This window comes from Panthera leo, chromosome B1 (assembly GCF_018350215.1).
Source record: "Panthera leo isolate Ple1 chromosome B1, P.leo_Ple1_pat1.1, whole genome shotgun sequence".
Taxonomy (NCBI): domain Eukaryota; kingdom Metazoa; phylum Chordata; class Mammalia; order Carnivora; family Felidae; genus Panthera; species Panthera leo.
This window is the reverse complement of record NC_056682.1, coordinates 116,102,669-116,127,905: the sequence shown is the minus strand read 5'-3', so window position 1 is coordinate 116,127,905 and position 25,237 is coordinate 116,102,669. Positions and strand designations below refer to the sequence as shown.

Here is a 25,237-nt window from a genome sequence, read left to right as displayed (position 1 = left end):
AACTTAAGCAAAAAAAAAAAAAATTTTTTAAACAATAACAAACTTGCCAAAAGTTCCTTTCTAGACTTTTGGCAAATGGCTAGTGCTATCTATAAGGTGTACTATAGGTATAGTTACCACTCCTCTTCATGATTATATTTAAGCCAATTACAAAAAGCACCCCTCCTTTCAGAACGAACTAGAGAATCAGATTTCAGTTCCTCCTTATTGCATCAGCCAGAAGGTTTTGTGCAAAACTCTATACAGTGGCTCTGAATGTGCGTGTCTAGATTGGCAAATAATGTGATAGGGCACACCTATCACAGGTCAAATCAACTTTGGAGGCTGCTGCCTACATTAGAACTTCTCCAGATTGTCTTTAAATAAACAGGAAAAATTCTCTCCATGTAGTCAATACTTTGCACAAGTGCTTTTAAACCCTTTCTTTACATTATGATTCCTTTTTGAGATCAGATTAAAACTATAGACTCATTAACCAGAAAATGCTTGTACATACGCGTACACACACACAGAGTGTTAAATTTAATTTAGTTAGATGTTCACTCACAGAAAAATTGGGACAAGAATTTACAGAGGTTTCTGCTTAGAGATTAACACAAAAAAAAGAATAATAAAGCAAATTTAGCTAGGTATATCGAGAACACTGGCCATTACAACATAACATAGGATATCTCATATCCCCATACCAAAGAAGATTCTATACTAGTGTCTCCATATATCACCTGAACATACAATACATTGCATGAATATTATAAAGCTCGCAATTGATCATTTTTCCAGATTTAAGTAAAAATTTAGAAATTATTTTGTTTGAAGCGGTTAAATTTTCATCTTTGCCTTGACCTACAAGAAGTCTACCAAAAAATTTATAGTTAATGTGAAGAAACTATGTATTAATATTACTAATTTAATACCTTATTCTTTGTTTCCTTTCTCCCCATCTTGATTATATATTTTCTTTCATGAGCAAACTGTATATATTATATGTATGTGTATATATATGTATATACCATACGTATGTATGCATATGTACATATGCATATGTACATATAATATATACTATGTATATACATATATACATGTATATACATATAATATATAACATAAAATATAATATATACAACATGTAACATAATACATACATACACATACAATATAATATAATATATATATAATACTATATGTATACATACATAATGCTGTGTGTCAATTTTCTGGGAAAAAGATTATAATAAATTAAGAAATGTAAATTCCTTTAAAAATAAGAATGATTAATGAAGAATACTGATATTGGGGTGCTGGGATGGCTCAGTTGGTTAAGTGTCTGACTTGGGCTCAGGTCATGATCTCATGGTTTGCGAATTCAAACGCTGCATCGGGCTCTGCACTAACAGTGCGGAGCCTGCTTAGGATTATCTGTCTCTCCCCCTCTCTCTCTACCTCTCCCCCACTTGCATTCTCTCTAAATAAATAAATAAACTTAAAAAAATGATATTAAGATTTGCTTTCTTAGGAATATGACAACAATAAAAGGCCAGAGCATCGCTTGAAAATCTGTTAATCCTTTTAGGCCAGTGGTACCATTAGAACAAATGAAAGTAAATAAAAGTTCAAACACAAAAGCTACTCCTCTGCGTTCCAAAGTCCCCTATCCCACCTAAACTCTACGTATAGGAGTTTGATAAATATCTACACTCTTCAGTGTAGAATTCAACATTCTTTCCTTTGTACTCCCATGGGATGGCACATTGTACATCATCTGTTATAACAACTATTACTATATTATAATCAAGTTTGTATTTTTCTCCTCTACTACTTCTAGACCTTGAGAACTGGGATCCTATGTTAGTCATATTCATATATCTGGCACCTAGCATAAGGAGGGCCATAGTATTAGAAGAGACTATTAAAAATATTGTAACACCAATAGACTGATGTTATGTATGCCAAAGCACAAGGTAAGAAACGTCAGAGTAGGGGGAGGATAGGGAAGATGGCGGCGTAGGAGGACGCTGGGCTTACCTCGTATCCTGCTGATCACTTACATTCCACCTACACCTGCCTAAATAACCCAGAAAACCGCCAGAGGAATAGCAGAAAGGAGTCTCCGGAGCCAAACGCAGACGAGAAGCCCACGGAAGAGGGTAGGAAGGGCGGCGAGGCGGTGTGCGCTCCACGGACTGGCGGGACGGAGCCGGGGCAGAGGGGCAGCCTGCCGACCAAGCAGAGCCCCCGAGTCTGGCTTGCAAAAGCGGAGGGGCCCGACAGAGTGTGTTCCGACAGCAAGCGCAACTTAGCATCTGAGAGGTCATAAGTTAACAGCTCTGCTAGGAAAGCGGGAAGGCTGGAGGACAAAGGGAGGGAGAGTTGCTGAGCCCCCGGAAGACAGAGCTCTGTTGGCAGGGAACAAAGGCGCTCACCAGCACCATCTCCCTCGCCCATCCCCCAGCCAAAATCCCAAAGAGAACCAGTTCCTGCCAGGGAACTTGCTCGCTCCGCGCAAACACCCAACACTGTGCTTCTGTGGAGCCAACCCTCTGGCAGCGGGTCTGACTCCCTCCCGCTGCCACATGGCCCCTCCTGAAGTGGATCACCTAAGGAGAAGCAAGCTAAGCCTACCCCTCCTGCCCCCGTGCACCTTGCCTACCCACCCCAGCTAATAAGCCAGATCCCCAGCACCACAAGCCTGGCAGGGTGCAAGTAGCCCAGACAGGCCACGCCACCCCACAGTGAATCCCGCCCCTAGGAGAGGGGAAGAGAAGGCACACACCAGTCTGACTGTGGCCCCAGCGGTGGGCTGGGGGCAGACATCAGGTCGGACTGCGGCCCCGCCCACCAACAACAGTTATACACCACAGCACAGGGGAAGTGCCCTGCAGGTCCGCCCCACCACTCCAGGGACTATCCAAAATGACCAAATGGAAGAATTCCCCTCAGAAGAATCTCCAGGAAATAACAACAGCTAATGAACTGATCAAAAAGGATTTAAATAATATAACAGAAAGTGAATTTAGAATAATAGTCATAAAATTAATCTCTGGGCTTGAAAACAGTATAGAGGACAGAAGAGAATCTCTTGCTACAGAGATCAAGGAACTAAGGAACAGTCACGAGGAGCTGAAAAACGCTTTAAACGAAATGCAAAACAAAATGGAAATGACGACGGCTTGGATTGAAGAGGCAGAGGAGAGAATAGGTGAACTAGAAGATAAAGTTATGGAAAAAGAGGAAGCTGAGAGAAAGAGAGATAAAAAAATCCAGGAATATGAGGAGAAAATTAGAGAACTAACTGATACACTAAAAAGAAATAATATACGCATAATTGGTATCCCAGAGGAGGAAGAGAGAGGGAAAGGTGCTGAAGGGGTACTTGAAGAAATAATAGCTGAGAACTACCCTGAACTGGGGAAGGAAAAAGGCATTGAAATCCAAGAGGCACAGAGAACTCCCTTCAGACGTAACTTGAATCGACCTTCTGCACGACATATCATAGTGAAACTGGCAAAATACAAGGATAAAGAGAAAATTCTGAAAGCAGCAAGGGATAAACGTGCCCTCACATATAAAGGGAGACCTATAAGACTCGTGACTGATCTCTCCTTTGAAACCTGGCAGGCCAGAAAGGCTTGGCACGATATCTACAGTGTGCTAAACAGCAAAAATATGCAGCCGAGAATCCTTTATCCAGCAAGTCTGTCATTTAGAATAGAAGGAGAGATAAAGGTCTTCCCAAACAAACAAAAACTGAAGGAATTCGTCACCACTAAACCAGCCCTACAAGAGATCCTAAGGGGGATCCTGTGAGACAAAGTACCAGAGACATCACTACAAGCATAAATCATAAAGACATCACAATGACTCTAAACCCGTATCTTTCTATAATAACACTGAATGTAAATGGATTAAATGCGCCAACCAAAAGACATAGGGTATCAGAATGGATAAAAAAACAAGACCCATCTATTTGCTGTCTACAAGAGACTCATTTTAGACCTGAGGACACCTTTAGATTGAGAGTAAGGGGATGGAGAACTATTTATCATGCTACTGGAAGCCAAAAGAAAGCTGGAGTAGCCATACTTATATCAGACAAACTAGACTTTAAACTAAAGGCTGTAACAAGAGATGAAGAAGGGCATTATATAATAATTACAGGGTCTATCCATCAAGAAGAACTAACAATTATAAATGCCTATGCGCCGAATACCGGAGCCCCCAAATATATAAAACAATTACTCATAAACATAAGCAACCTTATTGATAAGAATGTGGTAATTGCAGGGGACTTTAACACCCCACTTACAGAAATGGATAGATCATCTAGACACATGGTCAATAAATAAACAAGGGCCCTGAATGACACATTGGATCAGGTGGACTTGACAGATATATTTAGAACTCTGCATCCCAAAGCAACAGAATATACTTTCTTCTCGAGTGCACATGGAACATTCACCAAGATAGATCATATACTGGGTCACAAAACAGCCCTTCATAAGTATACAAGAATTGAGATCATTCCATGCATACTTTCAGACCACAATGCTATGAAACTTGAAATCAACCACAGGAAAAAGTCTGGAAAACCTCCAAAAGCATGGAGGTTAAAAAACACCCTACTACAGAATGAGTGGGTCAACCAGGCAATTAGAGAAGAAATTTAAAAAATATATGGAAACAAATGAAAATGAAAATACAACAATCCAAACGCTTTGGGATGCAGCGAAGGCAGTCCTGAGAGGAAAATACATTGCAATCCAGGCCTATCTCAAGAAACAAGAAAAATCCCAAATACAAAATCTAACAGCACACTGAAAGGAAATAGAAGCAGAACAGCAAAGGCAGCCTAAACCCAGCAGAAGAAGAGAAATAATAAAGATCAGAGCAGAAATAAACAATATAGAATCTAAAACAACTGTAGAGCAGATCAACGAAACCAAGAGTCGGTTTTTTGAAAAAATTAACAAAATTGACAAACCTCTAGCCAGGCTTCTTAAAAAGAAAAGGGAGATGACCCAAATAGATAAAATCATGAATGAAAATGTAATTATTCAACCAATCCCTCAGAAATACAAACAATTATCAGGGAATACTATGAAAAATTATATGCCAACAAATTGGACAACCTGGAAGAAATGGACAAATTCCTAAACACCCACACTCTTCCAAAACCCAATCAGGAGGAAATAGAAAGCTTGAACAGACCCATAACCAGCGAAGAAATTGAATCGGTTATCAAAAATCTCCCAACAAATAAGAGTCCAGGACCAGATGGCTTCCCAGGGGAGTTCTACCAGACATTTAAGCAGAGATAATACCTATCCTTCTCAAGCTATTCCAAGAAATAGAAAGGGAAGGAAAACTTCCAGACTCATTCTATGAAGCCAGTATTACTTTGATTCCTAAACCAGACAGAGACCCAGTAACAAAAAAGAGAACTACAGGCCAATATCATGATGAATATGGATGCAAAAATTCTCAATAAGATACTAGCAAATCGAATTCAACAGCATATAAAAAGAATTATTCACCATGATCAAGTGGGATTCATTCCTGGGATGCAGGGCTGGTTCAACATTCGCAAATCAATCAACGTGATACATCACATTAATAAAAGAAAAGATAAGAACCATATTATCCTGTCAATCGATGCAGAAAAGGCCTTTGACAAAATCCAGCACCCTTTCTTAATAAAAACCCTCGAGAAAGTTGGGATAGAAGGAACATACTTAAACATCATAAAAGCCATTTATGAAAAGCCCACAGCTAACATCATCCTCAACGGGGAAAAACTGAGAGCTTTTTCCCTGAGATCAGGAACACGACAGGGATGCCCACTCTCACCGCTGTTGTTTAATATAGTGCTGGAAGTTCTAGCATCAGCAATCAGACAACAAAAGGAAATCAAAGGCATCCAAATTGGCAAAGATGAAGTCAAGCTTTCACTTTTTGCAGATGACATGATATTATACATGGAAAATCCGATAGACTCCACCAAAAGTCTGCTAGAACTCATACATGAATTCAGCAAAGTTGCAGGATACAAAATCAATGTACAGAAATCAGTTGCATTCTTATACACTAACAATGAAGCAACAGAAAGACAAATAAAGAAACTGATCCCATTCACAATTGCACCAAGAAGCATAAAATACCTAGGAATAAATCTAACCAAAGATGTAAAAGATCTGTATGCTGAAAACTATAGAAAGCTTATGAAGGTAATTGAAGAAGATATAAAGAAATGGAAAGACATTCCATGCTCATGGATTGGAAGAATAAATATTGTCAAAATGCCAATACTACCCAAAGCTATCTACACATTCAATGCAATCCCAATCAAAATTGCACCAGCATTCTTCTCGAAACTAGAACAAGCAATTCTAAAATTCATATGGAACCACAAAAGGCCCCGAATAGCCAAAGTAATTCTGAAGAAGACCAAAGCAGGAGGCATCACAATCCCAGACTTTAGCCTCTACTACAAAGCTGTAATCATCAAGACAGCATGGTATTGGCACAAAAACAGACACATAGACCAATGGAATAGAATAGAAACCCCAGAACTAGACCCACAAACGTATGGCCAACTAATCTTTGACAAAGCAGGAAAGAACATCCAATGGAAAAAAGACAGTCTCTTTAACAAATGGTGCTGGGAGAACTGGACAGCAACATGCAGAAGGTTGAAACTAGACCACTTTCTCACACCATTCACAAAAATAAACTCAAAGTGGATAAAGGACCTGAATGTGAGACAGGAAACCATCAAAACCCTAGAGGAGAAAGCAGGAAAAGACCTCTCTGACCTCAGCCGTAGCAATCTCTTACTCGACACATCCCCAAAGGCAAGGGAATTAAAAGCAAAAATGAATTACTGGGACCTTATGAAGATAAAAAGCTTCTGCACAGCAAAGGAAACAACCAACAAAACTAAAAGGCAACCAACGGAATGGGAAAAGATATTTGCAAATGACATATCGGACAAAGGGCTAGTATCCAAAATCTATAAAGAGCTCACCAAACTCCACACCCAAAAAACAAATAACCCAGTGAAGAAATGGGCAGAAAACATGAATAGACACTTCTCTAAAGACATACGGATGGCCAACAGGCACATGAAAAGATGTTCAACGTCGCTCCTCATCAGGGAAATACAAATCAAAACCACACTCAGATATCACCTCACGCCAGTCAGAGTGGTCAAAATGAACAAATCAGGAGACTATAGATGCTGGCGAGGATGTGGAAAAATGGGAACCCTCTTGCACTGTTGGTGGGAATGCAAATTGGTGCAGCCACTCTGGAAAGCAGTGTGGAAGTTCCTCAGAAAATTAAAAATAGACCTACCCTATGACCCAGCAATAGCACTGCTAGGAATTTACCCAAGGGATACAGGAGTACTGATGCATAGGGGCACTTGTACCCCAATGTTTATAGCAGCACTCTCAACAATAGCCAAATTATGGAAAGAGCCTAAATGTCCATCAACTGATGAATGGATAAAGAAATTGTGGTTTATATACACAATGGAGTACTACATGGCAATGAGAAAGAACGAAATACGGCCCTTTGTAGCAACGTGGATGGAACTGGAGAGTGTGATGCTAAGTGAAATAAGCCATACAGAAAAGACAGATACCATATGGTTTCACTCTTATGTGGATCCTGAGAAACTTAACAGAAACCCATGGAGGAGGGGAAGGAAAAAAAAAAGAGGTTAGAGTGGGAGAGAGCCAAAGCATAAGAGACTGTTAAAAACTGAGAACAAACTGAGAGTTGATGGGGGGTGGGAGGGAGGGGAGGGTGGGTGATGGGTATTGGGAGGGCACCTTTTGGGATGAGCACTGGGTGTTGTATGGAAACCAATTTGACAATAAATTTCATATATTGAAAAAAAATAAAAATTAAAAAAAAAATAAATAAATAAAATGTCAGAGTAGAAAGAAAGGCTGGTTCCAAAATATATCTTCAATTCATCAGCATCTTAATAACTCTGCTTCAATTCTAGCTATCGGCTCTTCCCTCCAAATTTGCTTCCTGTGGAGAGAAATCCTTATAGCGTTAATACGGACCTACCTACATTCTCTCTTGAAAGGTTAGGCCAAAGCTGGTAAATATTTACTAATATTTGCTGAATAGATCAATCAAAGGCAAGACCAGCTTGCATAATAAAGAAAGTCCCAATAGAACAATGTTTAACATTTCTGTGCACATGTGTGTATGTATATATATTCAAGTATATACTTGAATATAAAAAAATCACAAATTTTCATCATCGGCATGACAATTAACTCTCTTTTACCACTTTCCTTCCCATATCTCTTTTTTTCTCAAAAATTTTTAATGTTTATTTTATTTTTGAGAGAGAGAGAGAGAGACAGACACAGAATCTGAAGCAGGCTCCAGGCTCTGAACTATCAACACAGAGCTGGATGTGGGGCTCGAACACACAAACCATGAGATCATGACCTGAACCGAAGTCAGACGCTTAACTGACTGAGCCACCCAGGTGCCCCCGCATGTCTCTTATCAGGCCATGAGACATATCTAAATATTCAAGACACTAGGTATGTAATAGAGCTCCAAAGTATTTAAGGTATTGAATAGCTTCGATTGTAGAAGTGCCAATATTTGCATTAATGTACACTTATTTCAACTTTAAAAATCTTTTGAAATATGATAAAATGTATTAGTATTCTACCTCTCTTTACTTACTAATTGTATGGCCTTAGATTAGTTACTTAATTGCTCTGTATCTCAATATCCTTATCTGTACGATGAGAATAGTTAATAGTTCCTATCTCATGGTAATATTATGAGGATTAAATCAAAATATGTAAAGCACTTAAAATACTGCCTAATACACAATGCTCAAAAAATATTATCTATTAATATTACTTATTATAAAAACATTTTCTACTCAAAGTCTATAAAATGTAAATGTTTTCAAAGTAAATACTTTTTAAAAGCCATACCCAGACTACTTGGAAATATTATTTAGCCTATTTGTCACAAAACAAGGAAAATGTTGTTTGCATTTTTTGAGGGTCATTAATATTAGGTTGAAACACATGAAAATGCCATTTTTATAGGAAAATAACTTAAATATCAGCAAATGTATAGGGTTAACTTTTACAAAGTGTTTTGTTAGAAAAATTAAATACATTTCACTGAAATGCACTTAAAATAATTATAAGAAATAAAACATCTGCAAGCAATTAAGTTTCCAAAAATAGTTTTTAAATAGTTAAAATATTACCATCATAAATATCTAGAATTGAATACATTAATATTTGTGTCCTCCCTCCCCTAGGATTAAGACCTAATAATCCCCAGTGCAATGGTGTTTGGGGGTGGGACCTTTGTAAGATAATTAGGTACTGAGAGCTCTGTCCTCATGAATGGGATTAGTGCTTTTATAAAAGAGACCTTAGAGAACTTCCTGGACTTTTCCACTATGTAAAAAATGCTGTCATGAGGAAGTGGGCCTCACTAAACATGGAATCTGCTGGTTCCTTGATCTTGGACTTCCCAGCCTCTAGAACTAGGAGAAATAAATATTTGTTGTTCATTCAGTTTTTGATGTTTTGTTATAGCAGTCCAAATGGACTAAGATATGGGATGCAAAAGAATCTGACTCTGAATCTGATACCAGAATCTGACTGAAAAGGCAATAAACATCTTCCTAGTGAAACACTAAATTTTTAACCAATAGGGTTCAACTTTTCTACTTTGGTTTTCTAAATGGAATTTTATATGAAAAGACTAAACTCCAGCAGCAAGGGAAAAAAAAAAAATCCTTAACCTACAAGGGAAGACAGATCAGGTTTGCAGCAGACCTATCCACAGAAACTTGGCAGACCAGAAATGAGTGGCAGGATACATTCAATGTGCTGAATCAGAAAAAATATGCAGCCAAGAATTCTTTATCCGGCAAGGCTGTCATTCAAAATAGGAGAGATAAACAGTTTCCCAGACAAAAATTAAATAAGTTTGTGACCACTAAACCAGCCCTGCAAGAAATTTTAAGGGGGACTCTATGAGGGGGAAAAAGATGAAAATAAAAAAAAAAATTAAAAAAAAATAAATAAACACCAAAAGCAACAAAGATTAGAAAAGACAAGAGAACACCACCAGAAACTCCAACTCTACAAGCAACATAATGACAATAAATTCTTATCTTTTAGTACTCACTCTAAATGTCAATGGACTCAATGCTCCAGTCAAAAGACATAGGGTAAGAGAATGAATAAGAAAACAAGATCCATCTATATGCTATTTACAAGAGACCCACTTTAGACCTAAAGACACCTTCAGTCTGAAAGGGGATGTAGAACCATCTATCAGGCTAATGGTCAACAGAAGAAAGCCAGGGTAGCCATGCTTATATAAGACAATCTAGACTTTATGATAAAGACCGTATCAAGAGATGCAGAAGGGCATTATATCATAATCAAGGGGTCTACAGACTAAGAGGACCTAACAATTATAAACATTTATGTGCCAAATGTGGCAGCACCCAAATATATAAATCAATTAATCACAAACATAAAGAAACTAATTGATAGTAACACCATAATAGTAGGAGACTTCAACACCCCCACTCACAACAATGGACAAATCACCTAATCAAACAATCAACAAGGAAACAATGGCTTTAAATGACACACTGGACCAGATGGACTTAACAGATATATTCAGAACATTTCATCCTAAAGCAGCAGAATATACTTTCTTCTCCAGTGCACATGGAACGTTCTCCAGAATAGACCATATACTGGGACAAAAATCAGCCCTAAGTAAGTACAAAAAGATCGAGATCATACTGTGCATATTTTCAGACCACAACGCTATGAAACTCAAAATCAACCATAAAAAAAATTTGGAAAGGTAACAACTACTTGGAGACTGAAGGACATCCTACTAAAGAATGAATGGGCTAACCAAGCAGTTAAAGGGGAAATTAAAAGCATATGGAAGTCAATGAAAATGATAACACCACAACCCAAAACCTCTGGGATACAGCAAAGGCGGTCATAAGAGGAAAGTATATAGCAATCCAGGCCTTCCTAAAGAAGGAAGAAAGATCTCAGATACACAACCTAACCTTACATCTGAAGGAGCTAGAAAAAGAATAGCAAATAAAACCCCAAACCAGCAGAAGACAGGAAATAATAAAGATCAGAGCAGAAATCAATGCTATTGAAACCAAAAAAACAGTAGAACAGATCAATGAAACCAGAATCTGGTTCTTTGAAAGAATTAACAAAATTGATAAAACATTAGCCAGTTTGATCAAGAAGAAAAAGGAAAGGACCCAAATAAATAAAATCAAGAATGAAAGAGGAGGGATCACAACCAACACAACAGAAATAAAAACAATAAAAGAGAATATTATGAGCAATTATATGCCAATAAAATGGATAGTCTGGAAGAAATGGACAAATCCCTAGAAATATATACACTACCAAAACTGAAACAGGAAAAATAGAAAATTTGAACAGACCCATAATCAGTAAGGAAATCGAATTAGTAATCAAAAATCTGCCAAAAAACAAAAGTCCAGGGCCAGATGGCTTTCCAGGGGAATTCTACCAAACATTTAAGGAAGAGTTAACATCTATTCTCTTGAAACTGTTCCAAAAAATAGAAATGGAAGGAAAACTTCCAAACTCTTTCTATGAAGTCAGTATTACCTTGGTTCTAAAACCAGACAGAGACCCCACTAAAAAGGAGAAGTATAGACCAATTTCCCTGATGAACATGGATGCAAAAATCCTCAACAAGATATTAGCCAACGGGATCCAATAATATATTAAAAAAATTATTCACCACGACCAAGTGGGATTTATACTGGTGAGGCAGGGCTGGTTCAATATCCACGAAACAAACAATGTGATTCATCACATCAATAAAAGAAAGGACAAGAACCATCTGATCCTCTCAATAGATGCAGAGAAAGCATTTGACAAAATACAGCATCCTTTCTTGATAAAAACTCTCAAGAAAGTAGGGATAGAAGGAGCATACCTCCAGATCATAAAAGCCAAATATGAATGATCCAATGCTAATATCATCCTCAATGGGAAAAATCTGGGAGCTTTCCCCCTAAGGTCAGGAACAAAACAGGAATGTCCACTCTCACCACTGTTATTCAACATAGAATTGGAGGTCTTAGCCTCTGCAATCAGACAACACAAATTAAAGGCATTCAAATTGTCCAGAAGGAGGTCAAACTTTCACTCTTCATAGATGACATGATACTCTATACGGAAAACCCTAAAGATTCCACCAAAAAACTGCTAGAATTGATTCATGAATTCAGCAAAGCTGTAGGATATAAAATCAATGCACAGAAATCGGTTGCATTCCTATACACCAACAATGAAGCAACAGAAAGAGAAATCAAAAAATCAATCCCATTTATAGTTGCACCAAAAACCACAAAGTACCTAGGAATAAATCTAACCAAAGAGGTGAAAAATCTATACACTGAAAACTATAGAAAGCTTATGAAAGAAATTGAAGAAGACACAAAAAATGGAAAAGATTCCATGCTCCTGGATAGTTAGAACAAATATTGTTAAAATGCCGATACTACCCAAAACAATCTACATATTCAATGCAATCCCTATCAAAATAATGCCAGCGTTCTTCAGAGCTGAACAAATGATCCCAAAATTTATATGGAACCAGAAAAGACCCTGAATAGCCAAAGCAATCTTGAAAAAGAAAACCAAAGCTGGAGGCATCACAATTCCAGACTTCAAGCTATACTACAAAGCTGTAATCATCAAGACAGTATGGTACTGGCACAAGAACAGACCAATGGAACAGAATAGAGACGCTAGAAATGGACCCACAAATGTATGGCCAACTAATCTTTGACAAAGCAGGAAAGAATATCCAATGGAATAAAGACATTCTCTTCAGCAAGTGGTGCTGGGAAAACTGGACAGCGACATGCAGAAGAACGAACCTGGACCACTTTCTTACACCATACACAAAAATAAACTCAAAATGGATGAAAGAACTAAGTGTAAGCCAGGAAGCCATCAAAATCCTCGAGGAGAAAGCAGGCAAAAACTTCTTTGATCTTGGCTGCAGCAACTTCTTACTCAACACATCTCCTGAGGCAAGGAAAACAAAAGCAAAAATGAACTACTGGGACCTCATCAAAGAAAAACCAAAAAAAAACCAAAAAAAAACCCAAAAAACGTTCTGCACAGCAAAGGAAACAATCAGCAAAACTAAAAGGCAACCGACAGAATGGGAGAAGATATTTGCAAATGATATATGAGATAAAGGGTTAGTATCCAAAATCTATAAAGAACTTATCAAACTCAACACCCAAAAAACAAATAATCCAGTGAAGAAATGGGCAAAAGACATGAACAGACACTTCTCCAAGGAAGACATCCAGATGGCCAACTGACACATGAAAAAATGCTCAACATCACTCATCATCAGGGAAATATAAATCAAAACCACAATGAGATACCACCTTAGCCCTGTCAGAATGGCTAACATTAACAACTCAGGCAACAACAGATGTTGGCAAGGATGCCAAGAAAGAGGATCTCTTTTTCATTGTTGGTGGGAACACAGCCACTCTGGAAAACATTATGGAGGTTCCTCAAAAAACTAAAAATAGAACTACCCTACAACCCAGCAATTGCACTACTAGGCATTTATCCACAGGATACAGGTGTGCTGTTTCGAAGGGATACATGCACCCCCCATGTTTATAGCAGCACTATCAACAATAGCCAAATTATGGAAAGAGCCCAAATGTCCATTGATGGATGAATGGATAAAGAACATGTGGTATATATATGTATATATATACATATATATATATATACATATATATATATGTATACACACACACACACACACACACACACACACACACAATGGAGGATTACTTGGCAATCAAAAAGAATGAAATCTTGTCATTTGCAACTACGTGGATGGAACTGGAGAGTATTATGCTAAGTGAAATTAGTCAGAGAAAGACAAATATTCTATGACTTCACTCATATGAGGACTTTAAGAGACAAAACAGATGAACATAAGGGAAGGGAAACAAAAATATAAAACAGGGAGGGGGACAAAGCATAAGAGACTCATAAATAAGGAGAACAAACTGAGGGTTGCTGGAGGGGGTGTGGGGCGGGGATGGGCTAAATGGGTAAAGGGCATTAAGGAATCTACTCCTGAAATCATTGTTGCACTATATGCTAACTAACTTGGATGTAAATTAAAAAAAATAAAATTGAAAAAAAAAAAAGAAAGGGAACAATGATGAGGGGTCAGGTGGCAATAATCACAGGGGGTGTCTGCCCGGTGAACCTATGGGCCTCATCAGGGATCTGTCCACTGGCGGAATGATAGTCTTCCCGGCCTTAAGGAAGAAGAGAGGCTTCAGCATGGACAGGGAAGCACTTGGACATCATGAACTATACAATAATTTCTTTGAATCTTGACTATGTTAGGGGATGAGGACACGTTCTCTGAGGCTGGCCCTCCTCCAAACTATCAGCTCCTGTTTATATTCCCCCACCACAACATGGCTCAGAAGAGACTCAGAAATATTTGGTGTGCTACGAAGAACCTCTGTTTCTGGAATGAGGCTCTTTTTATTTAGTTGCCCAACACTGAGAACATTTTTTTCCTTTGGTAAAAGCAGCAATGAGGAAAAGTCAGCTTATTCATTAATCGCTCTCTTACCTATTAAGCTTATGCAATACCTTCTTATGCCCTACACAGCAACCACATAAGAAGGCAATAAACACTTCTTCTGAACTCATAAAAAAAAAAAAAGAAAGAAAAGAATAAATTCCAAAAGAAAAAAATAGTGACTGTTTTCATTTGAAGACAGCCCAAATAACTACTTTCAATCATAAAATACATTTAAATAGACACTTCTCAAATTTCTGGTATGAGAGCTTTCATTTCCTTTTTACAGAATTGAAGAAATATGCTTAAGATAGGTGGTTTCTCTGAAAGAGAAAATTAAAAATCCTGATTCTCAGATCTGAAAAATACGAATTTCTCAAATGTAGTCATTCATTAATTTACTCACTCAACACTTACTGAATGCCTTCTATGTACCAGGTGCAGTACTGTCTCTCTGAGGTTAGGGGCAAAAGTCAAGAACTGAGAATCCTCAAAAGAGACAAATTAAATAGAAAATAATAATAAAATCTGATAAAAGATATATAAGAAATTAGGAAAGGGATTAAGCTCAGATTGCAGAGAATAATATAACCCATGAAAGAAAATAGCAGAGTATAAAAACAGGGACCTGTGAGGGGCCAGGGCAATCAGGAAAACTCAAAAGACTCAGTTTGGCTGGACTGAAGGTGAGGGCATGCACATACCCACATATACTGACTATTGTATGCGCTCACTATATACTTGTAACCTAATCAAGGTAACAGAGTAAGGAATACAAAAACAGAAGAAAAGAACAACTTACCATGCTTTCCCCTAGAAATATCCACATACTGGCAAAGTCTGGGATGAGTGATGGTCTTAAGGATTTGAAATCGCCCCAAAATTTTGATGGAATTTGGTGTAAGAGGAAGCCCATTACTTCCACAAACATCATGTGGCAGAGCTGAGGCAAAGAAGGTAAAGGCACCCATTTCAGCATCCTTCAGGGGAAACATTTCAGAATCCTAGATCTTCTAAGATAATCTGGAAAAGGAGAGAATTTTATGACAGATCAACCAAAAATTAAGCCAGTGTTTTCTCACCTTAAATATGATTAATAATATATAACTTGGAGGAAAATGCCAATCAGAACACTTCACAGTAAAAAGAATCAAAGTAAAAAAATTCCAAGATAATATCTACGAGGAAAAACCACCCAATCATAAATTTAGATTGTAGCTCTAAATCATAATCAAAGATTTTCAATGGCATAAAAAGGCAAAAAATAGAACATTCCCTCCTAATGATGTCTGACAGTGTTAAGAGGAAGTCTGTTATTGCATATTCACATCAATAAGGATCTTCTGTTTACCTAAAGCTTGAACAACCCATAGACCATCAAGAATTTTTCCTTCTTGCAAAGTAAGTAAAGTCAGAAAAGATGAAATAGGTATTCCAACCATTACCTTTAAATTATCAAGGCCTCTATTAATAGTAGTAAAAATTAAACTAGATAACAGAAGCCTCTATGTTACTTAACTAATCAGTTTTGGTTTTGTGCTTGGTAATTTCCATGTGATCTGTTTTAATTTATTCCCTCAACAATCTTCACAGATGTTATTGCCTCCAGTTTAAAGATAGATGTTTCGTGTATATATCTAGGGCAATCCTACTGGCATGGTCTCCAAAACAAATAGTGCCCCAGAGTTATGTAACAAAGCAACCTGGAGATTAAGAAACCTGCTCAAAATCAATCTGAATCACATTAGGGCAATCACAAGGAAAAAGGCCACTGAACAAAAAGATCTTTCACCCAGGTGTCTCACTACAAAGACATTCCATTGGTCCAGCACTGCATTCTTCCTTTCTCAGCTTTCACAATCAAAATGTTGGAATTCTAAATCAAAGTAATAGACCACTTTTTATGTCTGTGCAGAAACCTCATTAAAAACATTAAAAGGAAATACTTTTAAATGTATAAATTCATAATAAGGAAGAAAACAGAAAAGGGCCATGACCTAATGAAAGATTCCAAAAACCCCCAGTAAAGCATTTGGCATATGAAGTATTGTTTTAAGAAGCAAAAGAAAGAAACTATAAAGTATATTGCAGTCAAGACCTCTGTTGGGCCTCTTCAGATTCAGAAACTTGAGATCACAAAAGCAGAAACAATGGGGAACAGAAGTCAGAAGAGGATTTGAAATGAGAATGATAACTTAAAGGGCAGAAGAATAAAAGAATTAACTTTGTCACTGGCCCCCCATTACTAGTTGGTTATTTTTCCTCAAAGGAAAAAAGGTAAGTTTCTTTCCTAGAAATAAACCAACTTTGTGAGAATTATAATAAATAGCTAGTATGGGCATGGTGACAAAGGCAAACTGCTCTTAATTCTGGAATTTGTAGGGCCCCAGTTAAGATATAACTATCTACCCAGCCATCCTAAAACACAGAATAGCAGTCAACAAGCCTGTCCATATACACAAAGCTCTCAGACAGACTTCCTTAACTCTAAAATCATGAACTGTCCAGGAATCATCAGATAGTTGAAGAAAGACCACATCATAATGGGCAAAAAATAAAATAAACAAACTAAAAAACCTGCCCTGGAGGTGACTAAAATAAGTTATGCAAAAGAAAACAATGAAAACCAAAACAAGTTGAAATATATTTAGAAAGATTTGACATGATATTACATAAAAAGAGGTGTAGCAAAACATATTTCACAAAAGAGTAAAAAGGAGTTGCTGGTACATATATGAGAAAATGAACATCCTCATTAATATTCAAGAAACTGCTCATTAAAACTATAGGAGAATTTATACCTGCCAGAGAGTAATAATTAAATCTGATTAATTAAATTTGATAATACAAAATGTTAGGACATGAAGAGAATATAAACTAAAACAATCACTTTGGAAAACAGTTTGACACTATTTTGCTATTCAATTCCGGCAGAAAGTCCTACACACATAAATAAGGGATACATGCAAGAAAAATCAGCATGGTGTTGTTCCTATTAATCCCCAAACTGGAAACTTAAATATCCAAAGACAGGTGAATGATTAAGGAAACTGTACATTCATCTGATGGAAGAGTATACATGACAGAAAATAAGCAAATTGTAGCAACATATATCAGCATAGATGAATCTAAATATAATGTTGGGTGGGGAAAAAAAGCACATAAAATGTAAGCCAATATTCATAATATTCAACAAGAAAAGCTGAATAATAAATAATTCAGGAGTATGTACATTTGAGGTAATATTATATTAAAAAGTAAGGTAGGGGCAACTGGGTGGCTCAGACGGTTGAGCGTCCGACTTCAGCTCAGGTCACGATCTCACGGTCCATGAGTTTGAGCCCCACATCAGACTCTGTGCTGCCAGTTCAGAGCGTGGAGCCTGCTTTGGATTCTGTGTCTCCCTCTCTCTCTGCCCCTCCCCCACTCACACTCTCTCTCTACAAAAAATGAATAAACCTTAAAAAAATTTTTAAAAAGGTGATAATAATAATAATGAGGAAGAAGGGGAGGAGGATGGAAGGAAGGAGAAGAAAAATATGAGGATACAGTTACCACTGTATGAAAAGCAGAGTGAGATTAGGGAAGAACCCATAAGAAGCTTCAACAATCTTGAGTAATATCTTAGTTTTTAATTGGTGGATTTAATGGGTGTTCATATTATTATTATGCTCCAAATTTCCATATTCTATATCTACATATGTTTGTGTTAGAGACCACATACTTTATATTTTTTAAATTTTAAGTTGAAAAAATTTTAAAAATACAATGAATTGATTTCCAACAAAGGCCAAGAAAATCAATAGGGAAAGGGCAGTCTTTCAGCAAATGGTGCTGAAACAACAATATATCCATATGGAAAAGAAAAAAAATAATCCCTCAATTCTTACAGTTACATCCACAAATATCTGAGATGGATTATAGACCTAAATGCAACCTTAGGATAGCAAAGATTTCTTAGGCAGGATAACAAAAAGCACTAACCATAAAAGAAAAAATTGATAAAATGAACTTTTTTGGAGTTTTGGATGTTCTGCATCTTGATTGGGGTGATGGTTGTCACATGGATGTTTACATGTATCAAAACTCATCAAACTACTCACTTAAAATCAGTGCATTTTAAGATATGTAAATTGTATCTTATAAAAAATAAAATTAAGAGAATATGAGGAAGGAATAATTAAAAATGAGTGGTTGGAAATTAAATTATTACCAAGTTAGACTGAAGTGTTGGAAAAGAAAGTTGAGACAACTGCTCAGGGTATGGAACAAAAAGCAAATAGATGAAAACATAAGAGAAAAGATAATAGATATAGTAAATCAAACCAAGTATACAAAAACCACCTTACAACAGTTTCAAAAAGAGAACAGAGGAAAATAAAGGAGAATAAATTATAGAAGACAGAATAGGAGAAAAATTCCCCACGGTTGAAGGGAAATTGTACCTTCAAATTAGAAAGGCTTATAATATCGAGGAGGGCAAATGAAAAATACCCACACTATGACATTTTTCCTAGCTCCTTTCAATGAGTTCACTTCAAGAATAAACTCACAAGACATGTCATCATACATTTTCAAAGCATCAAGGAAAATAAAATTTTTTAGTCATTCCAGAGAGAAAATAAATAGTTCAGGCCTCAACAAATTAAGAGTGGCATTCTCATTCTCTCATGAGCAATAGTGAAAGTTAGAGGACAGTGAAGCTTTGAAAGACTTAAAGAGACAAAATTTTGCTTCTATACCCTGCCAAACTATCCATCATTATAGCAAAAATAAATAATAATAATTTACAGCCATATGAACATTAAAAAATAAAATTAACATCCACATACCTTTTATGAATAAATATTCTTAGGATGTATTCTACCAAAACAGAGGAGAAAAACAAATAACAGAAAATGTGTGGTTAAGAAAGAATGTAACTTACCCGAATGTAATCTGTTCACATTAAACAGAAAGTAATTGGGCTTTAAGGGAACATCTTCAAGCAAAGATATGGAATGGAAGCTTCTCATACAAAGAATGAGAGGATGTGGTAAAGAAAGCGTAAGATGGAAGGATTTGGTGAAAACAAAAACAATGTAACTAACTTTCCCTCAAAAGAAAACAGAAAGTCCTTTGTAAAAGTGAGGAGGGTTAAAAACTATATAAGATGTACATGGCCCAAAACATAAATCACACTTAACTATGGCATAATTTTTTGGTCATTATAGGGGAAGAAAGAAGAAATCAATCTGATCTTAATATTACAAGTCTTCTCCTTAGTGTGGCACAGGGGTCATGAAATTAAGAAACTGGGAAGGAAATGTATCATAGCATACTTTTTGACTCTGTACTTAGGAATATTTACAAAGCCATAATATTGTAACATTTTGTTATTTTTTAGCACACATAAAAAAAGCAAAAAAAATTGTAGTTAAGAAATGTAATATAAATATTATTAACCTTAACAATGTATAAATAAAAGTCCAGATAGGGGATGGTGGAAGTGATAGATATAGTTTTTGCAGGGGCAATGAAGGTAGAGTCATTACTTTCCTCATTTTATGAAACAAGGAGCCAAAATATATTTTTGAAAATTGTGAAAAAATAATTTACGTATATTATTTAGAATTATAACATTAACCAATATGAAAACTAAAAAATGTAATGACTATTCAAAACTTTGGATAAGGGAGGTTATGGATAGTTTGTCTTAAAAAGTAAAAAAAAAAAAAAAAAAAAGAAAGAAAGAAAAAAAAGAGTGAGCATTTTCTTTTACTATTCAACTTATAGATCTAAGGTTTAACAAGGTTAAAGGGGGTTATTTCTGAGGAATAGGACTAAGGGTAGGAAGGAAGACACTAAACCATTGCATTTTATTATGCAATCCTTCTATATTATACTATTTGATTTTCAATTAGACAGACTATCAGACAACTGAAAAGCAAAGAACCAAACAAAGAAACGCAAATGATTCAAAAAGATAAGACACGAATTAGTGTAAAATATTTCATCAATGTTCTCCTTCAACTACCAAGCACTCATGTAGATTATTGCACATAAAAAGGTTCACATATAAAAAAATATACACATAGATTTGTTCACACTTGGTGAGTGGAAGAAAGCTAGTGAAAAAAAAGAAAACAGTTGAAGTTGAGAGAGAGATTAGTTGAGGAAATACAACGTAGGAATGGGGTTTGAAAATTCATTCATTCAACCAATATCTTGAACCTATTTTAACTCAGGTGTTTTTCCAGCTTCAGGGCCAACGACAGTGGACGAGACACAATCCCTACCCACAAAGAATTTGGGAGTCGAAATTAGATTGGAGGTCGGGGGGCGAAGGTCAAAAAAAAAAACAGTACAAAAGATACCGATTTCATCATGAATAAAATAATTCACACATTTCTTCAACGGGCGAATAACACTAGCTCATTTATTTTATATACTTTCCCTCAAAAAGTTGTCTTTCTGTCCCAAACAAAAACAGGAACCAAGGGGCCTTGAAAAGAAATCACTGGCAATTCTAAAGGAACTTCCAGTTCACATTCCCCAACTCCACAAGGGAACGTTATGTCTCGACAAATGACTAAACCTTTGAAAACCAAAACAAAACCAAGACTTTGCATCTACGGTGAGTAATGGAGAACTGAATCTACATTCTCCAACGCCTCTTTAAATCTTCCTTCGAAGCAGTGATGCAGTGGTTATTCTTAAACATCTGCCTACAGTTCTCAAAGGACTCGGGTAAACGTGTGTAGGAAGGAAGGCGGACATTAGCTCCATTTGGGCACAGGACTCAGTAGCAAGCAGCTCCAAAGGTTGGCTCCTCTACTGCGGACAAACTGGGCCACTCGCTGCACCTGACATTCCTCTACCTCCCACCGGCCCCACCCACTACGACACACAAAACTGACGAACCCAAATACCTGCCTCTGAGTCAGGCGGGCACAGAGACAAGGGGATGGAGCTTCTACACAGGGCCCCAGCTTGCTGTGGCTGCTGCTGTCGCTACCGTTTAGTGCACCACACCCAGCATCTCAGGTGCTTCTACAAAAGAGGCCGCTCCGGGAGCGCTGGGATTGCGTTTTGCCTGCGAGCTAAATCCGCCGAAATTCCCGGCTCGGAATCTGGCCGGGACCGCGAGCCAGACCCGCTCCAATGACAGCTCCCAGCTCTCCCCACCCCCGCCCTCGATTCAGCCCGGCCGTTTCCTCTGACCTCACAACCTCCACGACACAACATGGAGGAAAGACCCGACGTCCGGCGTTTTGCCCCTTACCCAACCGGTGACAAAATGTAGCTACCAAGGAAGAGGTACAGAGGAGTTTAAGTTATTAGCTGAGGAAATAGAAGACGGACAGCGTGGTGCGGTTACGCCCGGGAAGGGGCGACAGAATTTGACGTTAAGTCGGTGGAACGCTCAGGCGTTTGGTGAGGACACCTCGTTGGGTCCTTTCTCACTGCCGTCGGGTGCGGGACGGTGCCCCTAATTGCTGAAGACTGAGGCTACCCGGTGAGGCTCTCCAGGTTGCTCTGTCCACCGATTTATGTGAGTGACTCCCTGAGAGGGTCCGGGGGTAGGCGTGTTGAGGTCAAAGGAGAGTCCTCCTTCCCTTACTCATCTTGGGGAGATAGGACCTAGCCTCCGAATACTGGTGGGAAGTACGTTTATACCAGCACCAGTCTTGGCATGTGGAATAGGGAACAGCTTGGTACCTCTTGAAGGAACCAAGTTTGAGAAATGGGATGCGGGGCTGACAGAAAGGCTGCTACTGGAAAAGATATATTCACAAACACGTTTAGTTATATGTGTGCGCGCGCGCCGGTGTGTGTGAAAGGGGTGGGGGTGGGTCAGGAAGTCATTCAGTTAGTTATGCGCCCACCATGTTTCTAGTACTGTTTTAGGCATTGGGAACAGAACGATGGACAAAACAGAAACCCCTATCTTCCTGTAGTCCGCATTTTATGGAGGAAGACATCCTAAACAGAATTAAGAAAAACATGTTCTATTGCAGGTCGTGATGGGCGCTTAAGGGATAAGTAATAAAGCAGAGGAGGATATAGTTTGAAATATTAGTGTGGCCAGGGAAAGTCTCACTGAAAAGACAACTTTCAAGCAAGAGCTGGCGTCAGTGAGAGAATTAACCATACAAGTGTCTGGGGTAAGTGCAGTCAGGTGGAGGAACCAGCCATAAACAGTTATTGCTAGTTGATGCCATGAAACATAAACTCTCCTGAATAGCAAGGAAGCTTGTGGGTTGGAGTTGAGTTAAGGGATTAAAGCTAGAGACAAAGTCATAGAAGGAACAGATCATGAAAGATATTGAGGGCATCTAAGCTATTGGAGACTTTTGAGCAGTAGACGACATAATCTGGCTTCCTTTTAAAAAGAGGATCTTACTGGCTGCTGTGGAGAATATATTGAAAGGGACAGGGTAGAAGAAAGACCAGTTTGGAGGCTTTTTTCGTAGACATGGTAGAGGAGACATGGTAGCTTGAGTAAGGGTGGTGAGAAATGGATGGTCAGGTTCTTAGTGCCCTTAATTTAGATGGATAAGATTATTGGTGGGTAGTAAGTTAATTTTCTCTAATTAGATTTGGGAAACACTTTGAAAATGAAGTGTAGTGTGAGTTTTAACACAAGTTAAAATCAGAGCTTTGCCATTTAATATTTGAATGGATTTAGATAAGTCATACTTTCTCTGAATTTTTCTATAAAATGGAAATGTTATCTCACACGGTTGAAAAGCTTAAAGGACTCCATATGTAATATGCTTGGCTCATTAAAATAGTGGCTGTTGTTATTAGCTGTGTTCTTGGATAGGAAATGGGAGTAAGATATTGCTGAGTGCTTCTTTGAATGTAAAGGGATGGTTAAACCCTACTGAAGAAATTCTGAATCAGGTAAAAGGTGACCTTGGTGTTTGCTAAGAAGGCCATGAGAGGCCTAGACATACCCTTTTTTTAAATTTTATGCATATTTCACTGGACAGGAAGATTTTCTGTGTCAATGGCCATAATACCTAAAATGTATGGACTGTCTTCTCATAGCCATCCCTTAAGTCCCCCAAGACTCCTTGTGCCCTTATTAGTAAAGAGGAAGAAGGCACTCCAGTAAGTAAAGAAAAACAATCAAGAATAAAAACAAATTTCCAGTTTTAAAATGAGTAAGTCATGGAGATATACAAAGCAGTGACTATGGTTAATACTCTATTGAATATTTGAAAGTAGCTAGAAGAGTGGATCTTGAAGGTTCTCATTACACGAAAAAAATTTTGGTAACTATGGTGAAGGACGTTAACTGGACTAATGTGATCATTTTGCAGTACACATAAGTATCGAATCACGTGCATCTAAAACTAATGTGTTATACCGCAAAAATTTAAATTTTTTTAACGTTTATTTATTTTTGACAGAGAGAGAGAGAGAGAGAGACAGAGCATGAGCAGGGGAGGGGCAGAGAGAGAGGGAGACACAGAATCTGAAGCAGGCTCCAGGCTCTGAGCGTTCAACACAGAGCCCCACGTGGGGCTTGAACTCATGGAACACGGGATCATGACCTGAGCCGAAGTCAGACGCTCAACCGACTGAGCCAACCAGGTGCCCCTATACCTCAAAAATTAAAAAAAAAAAAAAAAAAAAAAAAAAAATTAATGTTGATTTATATTTGAGAGAGACAGAGACAGATCACAAGCGGGGAGGGTCAGCAGAGAGAGATGGAGACAGAATCAGAAACACACTCCATGCTCTGAGCTGTCAGCACAGAGTCCGATGCAGGGCTCGAACTCAGGAGTGGTGAGATCATGACCTGAGCCGAAGTTGGAGGCTTAACTGACTGAGCCAGCCAGGTGGCCCACCTCAAAAATTTTTAAATAAAAACAGTGACACAGCTGATGAATGTCCAAGTTAGAATTTGAATTCGTGCCCTGACCACACGCCAAATAAATAAACATTCACAAAAAGCATAGTTTTAGGTCTGTTTTCAATATTTTGGCAAAGGTTGCAAAAATACTCGTGGAATTACTGCCAGCTACCACTGCTATTGTAGTTTGAGTCTCTCTGGGAGGGATTGTCCTCAAAATATTTAATTTTATTATATACCTTTTTAAAAATTCTTACATTTGACAGGTTTTAAATCCTAGTAGAGGTACTAACTTTGTTCTAAAAAGTATCCCTTCTGTAGCACGGTAATAAAAATGTTCTCCTTGTGGGGTGATTTGGCAGTTAGATTATGAAGCAAATGGAGGAATGAAGATTGGAAGGTTAGAATAAGAATGATGGTAGAAAGGGAGAGAAAAAATTGATTAAAATCACTATAGTTTATTCTGATATACATGTTTTTCTCATATTTACATTTCACAATTATTGATGTCTTAAAGTCACTATGAACTAAGTGGCACTTGCGACAGTTGTCAGTGCCTGTACTTAATGCAGACTTGGTCATTATGGTTAATATTGTCATCAGTTTGGTTACGTGTAGTGTTGGTATGTAGTTGTTGGCCTTAATCTCCATTTTAAGTATCCTTTATATGCAGATTTACCATTAAAATGAAAAGTCACTGTGTAT

At 37.6% G+C, this 25,237-nt stretch overlaps 2 protein-coding genes across 8 annotated transcripts in view; one reads left to right on the top strand and one right to left on the bottom strand.

Moving 5' to 3' along the window:
- The window catches only part of TBCK (TBC1 domain containing kinase), a 225,809-nt gene extending 204,075 nt beyond the window's left edge, over positions 1-21,734 (bottom strand). Inside the window, exons 1-2 of one of the 2 annotated variants that reach the window (XM_042935749.1) lie at positions 21,597-21,734; positions 15,488-15,708 (exon numbers count right to left, since the gene is read on the bottom strand). In XM_042935749.1, the coding sequence (XP_042791683.1) occupies positions 15,488-15,680 (193 nt within the window). In that variant the 5' untranslated portion in view covers positions 15,681-15,708; positions 21,597-21,734. The remainder of the gene's footprint in view (positions 1-15,487; positions 15,709-21,596) is intronic. The other variant, XM_042935748.1, reaches the window with a different exon arrangement.
- Positions 21,735-21,898: 164 nt separating this feature from the next.
- Positions 21,899-25,237, top strand: part of AIMP1 (aminoacyl tRNA synthetase complex interacting multifunctional protein 1) — a 50,400-nt gene continuing 47,061 nt past the window's right edge. For 2 of the 6 annotated variants that reach the window (XR_006201786.1, XM_042935760.1), the window contains exon 1: positions 21,918-22,219. Coding sequence is in view for 2 of the 6 variants with exons in the window: in XM_042935760.1 (XP_042791694.1) it covers positions 22,218-22,219 (2 nt within the window). In the remaining 4 variants the exon portion in view is untranslated. Of the gene's footprint in view, positions 22,220-22,570; positions 22,833-25,237 lie in introns of those variants that run through there. The other 4 variants (XM_042935757.1, XM_042935756.1, XM_042935754.1 and 1 more) reach the window with 4 other exon arrangements.